This window comes from Kryptolebias marmoratus, linkage group LG14 (assembly GCF_001649575.2).
Source record: "Kryptolebias marmoratus isolate JLee-2015 linkage group LG14, ASM164957v2, whole genome shotgun sequence".
Classification (NCBI taxonomy): Eukaryota; Metazoa; Chordata; class Actinopteri; order Cyprinodontiformes; family Rivulidae; genus Kryptolebias; species Kryptolebias marmoratus.
The window spans coordinates 26,197,767-26,207,145 of NC_051443.1; the positions used below are offsets into that span (position 1 = coordinate 26,197,767).

A 9,379-nucleotide genomic window follows, 5' to 3' on the forward strand; every position below is an offset into this window, starting at 1 on the left:
CTGGGTTTGGATCAGGGTTCGGATCAGGGTTCTGGGTTTGGATCAGGGTCCTGGGTTTGGATCAGGGTTCGGATCAGGGTTCTGGGTTTGGATCAGGGTCCTGGGTTTGGATCAGGGTTCGGATCAGGGTTCTGGTGTTTGGATCAGGGTCCTGGGTTTGGATCAGGGTTCGGATCAGGGTTCTGGGTTTGGATCAGGGTCCTGGGTTTGGATCAGGGTTCTGGTGTTTGGATCAGGGTCCTGGGTTCGGATCAGGGTTCTGGTATTTATTCCAGCAGAGATCTGCTGCCTTTAGGGACCTTGTTTTTGTGGGACATCTGAGCATTTTTTTTACCCACGTTCTGCTCCCACGTTAAAGAAGAGGTGACGGGTTCTGGACCGACCCAAACCGTTGGACATCATCAGAACCTCTTTAAACCTTAAAGAACAGAATTGTTCTAAAGTTAGCAGCTGAATGCTAACATGTTAGCGTAGCCTCTGCAGCTGTTCTTCTCTGACCCGTCTTCCTGTTTCTGTTGGACCTTCAGTGTCTGGAGAAGTTTCCCGTCATCCAACACTTCAAGTTCGGCAGCCTGCTCTCCATCCAGCCGGTGACGCCCTGAGGGATCGGAGCCCGGCGGCGTCCTGCGGCGTCCTGCAGCGTCCTCCAGTCCACCTGTAGCAACCATGTTTTCTGACACGTGCATTCCCTGCTGTGCGCATGTGGTCCTGAACGTCTGCATCCATCAGAGCTCTGACTTCCTGTTTGTGTTATTTATAAAACATCTTCAGCTCTTTGATCCTCAGGATGTGAGAAGATGGAGGAGCTGAACTTCATGAGTTTATTCTGCTTCTTTAAAACCAGCTGAAACATGAAACATGTCAACCACTTGCTTCCAGCTCACAGTTTCAAATAAAAACTGAAAGCTGTTTTGTCCTCTGCCTCGCTGTCTTCATGGAGCTGCAGAGAAAACGTCTCGTTCCTTCGGCTCTGGTCTCATTAATGTTGTCTTTAAACAAATAGAAGAAAAAAAAACGTAGTTCTGGTCGTACTGCTTATGTTTCAGAAAGTTTAGCTCCGGTTTTGAATTTCCTTTGGTGTGTTTTACAGATTATGATGTGATTTAAATTTGATCAAATTAAACTTATTTTTGTCTCCTTAAAAAAATCTGATTGTCTAATTTTTGGGGGAGAAATTAGATTAAAAGATGGCTGACTGTTAGCTAATGCTAACCACCCAACTAAAAGATGGCTGACTGCTAGCTAATGCTAACCACCCAGCTAAAAGATGGCTGACTGCTAGCTAATGCTAGTCCAGTTACCCAAAATAAATATTTACCAGTTATGATTTTAAAAACAAGTCTAATTCAAGTTCTGTTTATATTTAAAGTTCTTACTAAAATATTGTCCCAGAACATTTTTTTAAGATTAATTCTTTTATGACCCCAATTTGTATTTTAACTGACTTTAGGCCTCAATCTAAACAGTTAGTAAATGTGATTTAATGTTAAATTTAAACAAGATACTCAAGTTATTTGGTTTGTTTAAGCAGATTTTATTCAAAGATGGAATTTCATCAAACGTTCTTTTAAATAAATAAATCAAATTAAAACATTAATCTGCTAAAAGAAGCATATCAGACCCTGATTGTAGCTGAGAGAACCTTTATAATCACCTTTAATGTGGTCAAAATGAGAATAAAACACATGAAGCTGCTGGAAGAAAGCGGAGGATCTGGAGGACTTCCTGGTTCTGGTTCTGGTCCCTGGATTTCCAGGCCTACCTTCAGGAAAACCCAACAGAACCGTGGATCCTCGGTTCTCTAAGAGCAGAGATCTTCTTCCTGGTGACTGAACTCATGTAAAATTTAACGTTTTCCTCCTCCTCCCAGAATCCATCTGCCTCGCTCGGGTTCATATGTGGGTCAGCAGCGAAGCCCGGTTCTGATGAAAACCGAGGGACTCAGAGAACCTCAGCAGACCGGATCCAACGTGGAAACAACGTTTGTTGTTCTGAATCTTTGAACGTTTCGATCTCCGGGTTTCTGAATTATTCGCCAACATGGAGCCCAGTTTCAGCCAACATCACTCCACTCTCAAAAATAACAACTATCAAACATTTCTTTGACTTTTAGCCTCTTATCATGTTGCAAATAAACAATATTCCGCTGAATGAGTTCATTAAAAGCAGTAAAAGAAGAAGAAATCTGTTTGTTTCTGTTGACAGATTGTTGATCAACACAATGAGATAAAACAAACATTCTGTTGCTGAAATGATTCAGAGGAGGCAAAGTTAGCATGCTAACTGTAGCCTCATTCAGTTAATAATAAATATTATTCAGTTATCCTGGTTTTATGAAGCTAACATGCTAATTGTAGCATTGTTAGACCAAATAATAAATATTATTCCAACAGTTGTTCCTGATGCTAACATGCTAACTGTAGCCTCATTTAGATAAAAATAAATATTATTGAAACAATAGTTTCCGGTTTATTGATGCTAACATGCTAACTGTAGCCTCGTTCAGTTAATAATAAATATTATTCCAACAGTTTATCCTGGTTTTATGAAGCTAACATGCTAACTGTAGCCTCGTTCAGATAAAAATAAATATTATTGAAACAATAGTTTCCGGTTTATTGATGCTAACATGCTAACTGTAGCCTCGTTCAGTTAATAATAAATATTATTCCAACAGTTTATTCTGGTTTTATGATGCTAACATGCTAACTGTAGCCTCGTTCAGTTAATAATAAATATTATTCCAACAGTTTATCCTGGTTTTATGAAGCTAACATGCTAACTGTAGCCTTTTTAGACGAAATAATAAATATTATTCCATCAGAATTTCTGGTTTTATGAAGCTAATATGCTTACTCTAGCCTCATTCAGTTAATATTAAATATTATTCAAACAGTTGTTTCCGGTTTATTGAAGCTAACTTGCTAACTGTAGCCTCATTTCGGATAATATTAAATATTATTCCAACAGTTGTTTCCGGTTTATTGAAGCTAATATGCTAACTGTAGCCTCGTTCAGTTAATATTTAATAATATTCAAACAGTTATTCCTGAAGCTAACATGCTAACTGTAGCCTCGTTCAGATAATAAATATTATTGGAACATTTGTTTCTGGTTTATTGATGCTAACATGCTAATTGTAGCCTTGTTCAGATAATAAATATTATTGAAACAGTTGTTTCCGGTTTATTGAAGCTAATATGCTAACTGTAGCCTCGTTCAGATAATAAATATTATTGAAACAGTTGTTTCCGGTTTATTGAAGCTAACATGCTAACTGTAGCCTCGTTCAGATAATAAATATTATTGAAACAGTTGTTTCCGGTTTATTGAAGCTAACATGCTAACTGTAGCCTCGTTCAGATAATAAATATTATTGAAACAGTTGTTTCCGGTTTATTGATGCTAACATGCTAACTGTAGCCTCGTTCAGATAATAAATATTATTGAAACAGTTGTTTCCGGTTTATTGATGCTAACATGCTAACTGTAGCCTCGTTCAGATAATAAATATTATTGAAACAGTTGTTTCCGGTTTATTGAAGCTAATATGCTAACTGTAGCCTCGTTCAGTTAATATTTAATAATATTCAAACAGTTATTCCTGAAGCTAACATGCTAACTGTAGCCTCGTTCAGATAATAAATATTATTGGAACATTTGTTTCTGGTTTATTGAAGCTAACATGCTAATTGTAGCCTTGTTCAGATAATAAATAATATTGGAACATTTGTTTCCGGTTTATTGAAGCTAACATGCTAACTGTAGCCTCAGTCAGTTAATATTTAATATTATTGCAGCAGTTGTTCCTGAAGCTAACAGGCTTACCATACCGCCGTTCAGATTATTGAACATTCATGAATTGTTCCTCCTGGTTTTCCAGAACCCAGAGAGGGTCTGTTGGACTCGGAGGAATGTTTGGAATGGGACCGCTCCTCCGACCCGTTGGGACACGTTCGACTCCAGAACCCTTCCAGATGCAGGATGTGCAGCAGAGTGGGCTAAAAACACAAGAAACTCACTTTAAATGAGAGAGGACTATTAAAGGTTCGGGTTTGTTTTTTCTGCACAAACTGTTAAAATAATCTGAAAAAAGTGTTTTTATGTCCGTGATTTACTTTCTGTGAAACCAGAAGAAATAAAATGAATATTATTAAACTCTTAAAATCCTCAGATTATTAATTAAACATGAATTTATCACAGAGATGAGCTGAAACAAACCTGCATCTTATATTTATTTTAAATAAACAGTTATTTATCATTTACAAAAATTCTCATTTACTTCTTTTATTAATGATAAAGAATTTAAAATAAAAGTTTAAAATATGTAGGTTTGAAATTTTTTAAAATTCTAGTTATTTTATTATCTAAAGATTTTTATCAGTTTAATTCAATAAAACAGAGTTTATTGATAATAATCCTACAGAACTCCAACTTTAATCACCGTTTAACTTTAACAAACTTTAAACTTAAATTTTATGTTTAATTATTTAGACTTATTAAATTTTTTGCATCAAAGAGATAAATTTAATTAAACTTATTACAATATTTTTAATTCATCGTTTTATATCACAGCCTAAAATATTACAGAACTCTCTCTGAAAATAAAAACTTTCTACGTTTTTTGTTTTTAAAGATTTGAAACAAAAAACCTTTAATGATAAAGAAAACTTACAGGTTTTTCAAAATAAAAGCTTCCTATTTTAGTTCCAACATTCATCAGTTAAAGTTAATGTTATTAAAGCTCCAGAACCGAGCCTGGATCGGAACATCCCTCAGACGGTCGGGATCAGTCCGGTCCGGATCGGTCCGGATCGGTCCGGATCGGATCGGATCGGATCGGTTCGGTTCTGAATCTTCATCTCTGATCTCATTAATTAAAGATGCAGAGGCTGGTCTCTCTCTGTGTTGATGAAGATCAGGCTGAGGATGAGGAGGGGAAGTGGGCGGAGCCTGTGGTCTCATTAATATGCAGCAGGGCTTTTAATTTGGAGACTTGTTTTATGATGCAGATCAGGGAGGGGTCTGAAGGAGAATAAATTACAGAGATTTGCATCCTGAGGTCAGTTCCTGTAGACGATTACTTTACTTTTTATTTCTTCCTGTTTTTATTATTTATCTGAATGAGAGGGAGGCTCTGAGGTCAAAGGTCACAGAGGTGCAGGAGGACAGGGAGGGTGGTGAAGAAGAGAGTCTAAGCAGGATGGAGAAAAGTTTCAGGAGTTAGCAAAGGTCAAAGGTCAAAAGAAAGGTTTCCAGACAGTGGTGGGAGCAGCCATGTTGTCTGGTTTGGAGACAGAACAGGAAGTGTCAGAGCTGAAGATGTTGAGGTTGTCCTTGGGAGGGACGAGGATGGACAGGATCAGGACTGAGGACATCAGAGGTCCAGCACAGGTTGAAGGACTGGGAGATAAAGACTGAGACGGTTTGGACATGTCCAGAGGAGGGACAAAAGGATGTTAGAGACAAAGAGGACATATATGGATGCAGTTAGAGAGGACATGGAGGACAGAGGACACAGAGGACAGAGTTAGATGGAGGAGGACTCGCTGTGGAGACGCCTGAAAAGAGAACAGCTGGAAGAAAAAGAAGTCTTTATTTTGAAGGAGGATTCAGAGGAACTTTGTCCTCCAACTCGAGGAGGGGAGGAGGAGGAAGAGGAGGAGGGGAGGAAGAGGAGGGGGGAGGAGGGGAGGAAGAGGAGGAGGGGAGGAAGAGGAGGGGAGGCTCTCTCCTCTCTGATATCTTCATTGATTTTAAAGAACTCCACCAAGTGGTTCAGAGCAGAGATAACAGCTGAGCTCAGATCCTCCGTTTGTCTCCAAGCTGAGGAGGAAAAACTTTAAAGGTTTAAAAGTTTACAAAGTTAAAAGGTTTAAAAGTTAAAAAGTTTAAAAAGTTAAAAGGTTTAAAAGTTAAAACGTGTTTCTGTCTCTGATCAGATTCACCATCAGCTCTGCTGTGGAGGAGATTAAAGGCCTCCCATCTCCTGCAGGAATGCTTGTCGCCCGCAGACGTTGAGTTAGAGACGACCCTCAGCTACTACCACACCGAGCTTCGGCTCAGTGGCTGCTGATAAACGTCGATTAGATGTGGCGGCCATCTTAATCCAGAGTTCCATTCAGCCACTGATGAGATGTTTGAATCATTTATTTCAATTTGTTTTTTACTAACCAAACATCTTATTTACTCCTGTTTACTGATTCTTCTGCTTTGTTTGTTTTTATGAATTATTTGTATTTTTTTTATCTAGATGTCAAATTTAACAAACAGTTTTTAAACTCAGAAATGATGGCCGCCACAGCTAATGGTTTGAATGGTAGTAGCTGAGACTCTAACTGAATAAAAGCTTCTTTTATTCAATATAAGTGAATAAAAATCAGACACAAAGTTCAGACTTTTATTTTTTATTAAGATTATAAACTTTAACAAATACTTTCTCGAACAGTTTCAACCCGGAGATAAACGATTTCTTAAGCACAAAAATACAAGAATAAGAACAAAATCTGTGGAGAATGGCTGAATACTCTCTGGTTTTGGTACACATAGTGCTCATAAAGCTACAAACGCACGAATCCTCCGGTTTTATGGCTGAAGAGTCTCCCTTTTTAAAACAAAAGGACTTCCAGTTACACTCCCGGGCTAGAGTCAACAACCAACGACTGCAGTGAGAGTAAAGAGGAGCCGAACTGCTCAGGTTGTGTAACATTCACTTCAGAGTGGGACGGAGCGGGACGGAGCGGGACGGGGGACACATTCAGTCTCTCAGGTCAGTTAGCAGCAGATTTAAGGCAGATGGACGTCTCGGACTCAGACAGCAATCAGCTGAAACTTCGGCTCTTTTTCTGGATTTAGACACTAAAAATGGGCTCCGGGTTTAGAATCCTGACGCTGTAAAACCATCTGCTTGAGTTCTGATGAGCAAACTGCACAAAAACTGAAAAACAAACTTTAAATTAATATAATTATAGAATCAGCTGCAGATATTTTTACTGATGTCAGAAAACAAACGTTTCTTAGAATTAAAAGATTTATTCTTCAGTTTTTGTGCGTTAGCCGTTATTTTTGGGAAAAAAGTTTTTTTTTTTATAAAAACATCTGGATATTTGAAAAGAAACTCCATATGGGAGGAAATAAACCGATGTTTTTATTTTACGGCCCTGAACCTTTATTTCAAAATATGCAGGATCAAAATATTTTAATTTGTTCATCTTTGTTTCTAATCAGTAAAATAAGCTTTTAAAAGCTTTTTATTTAAAATAAATTATTTTGAAACTGCTAATCGTTCTAAAACGTTTTTTTTGTTCGTAATTTTAAAATTTATAGAGAAAATTAAATTCAGATCAAACTGAAGCTCTAAGACAAAGGGGGGCCCATCGGGGGCCACAGTAAACTTATTGGCCCCCCGGTCCCCCCCGGCTGGTGGTGCCCCTGGAAACCGGGAGGATTTTATGAAATCTTGTTGTCCTGTGAGCAGAACCTCAGAACCGATCTGAGAACATCTGCCACGTCCTCAGCAGGTCCTCCTGATGGATCTGTGTGCAAAACAAGAACCGGAGTTCTGCCGGTCCCGACCCGAAGTCCCCTCCAGGACCTAAAAGGCCACGATGGCCCGGGTCCAGGCTCCCAGACTGGCCAGCGCCTGCTTGCTGCAGATCTGCTCCAGGTCCGCCTGCCGGCTCAGCAGACCCGAGAACCCGGAGCCGAAGATGGAGATCAGGTTGGAGATGTTGGACGAGTCCAGCTGCTCCGGGTTCGGCTCGGGACCGTCCTCCCGTTTGAGCCGCTTCCTGGAGCCCGTAAAGTCCGAGACCTCCTCCTCCTCCTCCTCCGAGCTCCTGAAGCCCCCCTTCCGTTTGCGAGGCGCGGGGTCCGGGTTCGGGTCCGGGGGCTCCGGGTTCGGGTCCGGTGCGCACTGGGGCGCGGCGCAGCAGCAGTCCTGGTGCAGGAAGCCGTTCTCCACCGTGGTCACCACGTGCGTGTCCAGGTCCAGCACGGTGGTTCTGGTGCAGTGGGACAGCGGAGCCTCCAGGCAGCAGCTCGGGTAGTCCGGAGGGTCCGGAGGGTCCGGGTCCTTCCCGCAGCCCGGCAGAGCCGCGTCCTGGCCCGGCTCCTCCAGGTCCGGGTCCAGCGGGTCCAGCGGGTCCAGCTCCTGGATCTCGTCGCAGACCGTCAGGACCTCCTGGTACTGCTGCATCCTGTAGATCTGGGCGTAGCGCTCCTTCAGGTAGACCTGCCGCGCGTTCCGGAGCACGAAGGACACCAGCAGGTTCTTGTGCAGCTTGATGCCCCCCCTCTGGGTCCGGGAGCTGTGGATCTTCATCAGGGACATGGAGATCAGGCTCTGCGCGTCCACGGCGCCCTCCATGGTCCCCCCGGTCCCCCCAGCGGAACCTGTCAGCGATCCGGGCTCAGGTTCGGGTTCCGGTCGGCTGTCAGAGGAAACATGGATCCGCCTCCGAGCCGCCGCGGAGCAGAACTCTGTCCAGGTTCCGAGGGGCAGGCAGCTTTTATACCGAGCCGCAGGACCCACCCCCTGGCAGCACCATCCAATCAGCTGCCGGGACTCCTCTGACTGACAGCTGCACGCGCAGAGGAAAGCTTCGTTTGGACCAATCAGCTGCGGGCGGTTCCTTTGAACTGTTCAAATTCCAGCAGGCTGGAAGAACAGGACCGGCCTCATTCAGCTGCGAGACCAGAACCGGTCCTGCTCCCAAACTAACAGAGAACATCTCCGCTGGTTTTAAAGTTTAGTTCTTTTTGAATAAAAACACCTGACAGAGACAGAAGACCCGTCAGAGTCCAACTCGGTTTAACCTGGCGACACAGTGGAGCAGCGGTTCTGTCTCCTCGCAGAGAGCTGCAGGTTCAAACCTGGGAGGAGTTTACATGATTGCCCTGTCCACACCTGAGGCTCCTCCCACAGAAGACATCAGAGACTCCAGACTGTCCCTGGGTGGGTGTCAGTTGTCTCTGTGTCCCTGCTGGAGACACCTGGACAGGAGAAGCAGGGACAGATGGATCTGAACATGTTGTCCACGGCTTTGATCATTAACATTTTAATTTGTAACCATGGAAACGGTCTAATTGGAGCCCCGCAGCAGCGGCTAAAGGTTCCTGAACGTCTCCTGCTGCCTCAGAAGTTTCCTCTCCTCTGGAGTTTCTGAGCCCGTCTGATTGACAGCTGCTTCAGCCAATCAGAGCGAGCCGTGAAACAAAGACCTCCTGCCTCCAAACAGAAGCATCTGCTTCTTCTGTGGAGTCAGACTGATGGTCTGTGAGCTTCGAGCTGGGGCCTTTCCTGAGTCCTCCTCAGTCCTCCTCCTCCTCCTCCTCCTCCTCCTCCTCCTCCGCGCAGTCCCAGGCGCTCGTCCTGCAG

At 42.7% G+C, this 9,379-nt stretch overlaps 2 protein-coding genes across 2 annotated transcripts in view; one reads left to right on the forward strand and one right to left on the reverse strand.

Annotated features, from left to right (window-relative positions):
• The window catches only part of ptpa (protein phosphatase 2 phosphatase activator), a gene marked incomplete in the record, with an annotated part of 6,686 nt that extends 5,539 nt beyond the window's left edge, over positions 1 to 1,147 (forward strand). Inside the window, 1 exon segment of the mRNA XM_037979540.1 lies at positions 528 to 1,147. Within this exon segment, the coding sequence (XP_037835468.1) occupies positions 528 to 602 (75 nt within the window).
• A 5,244-nt stretch (positions 1,148 to 6,391) lies between these two features.
• On the reverse strand, positions 6,392 to 8,651 carry ier5l (immediate early response 5-like). The gene has a single exon (XM_017404547.3). It carries the CDS (start codon positions 8,366 to 8,368, stop codon positions 7,595 to 7,597), a length of 774 nt encoding a protein of 257 aa, XP_017260036.1. The 5' UTR covers positions 8,369 to 8,651; the 3' UTR covers positions 6,392 to 7,594.
• Positions 8,652 to 9,379: the final 728 nt, after the last annotated feature.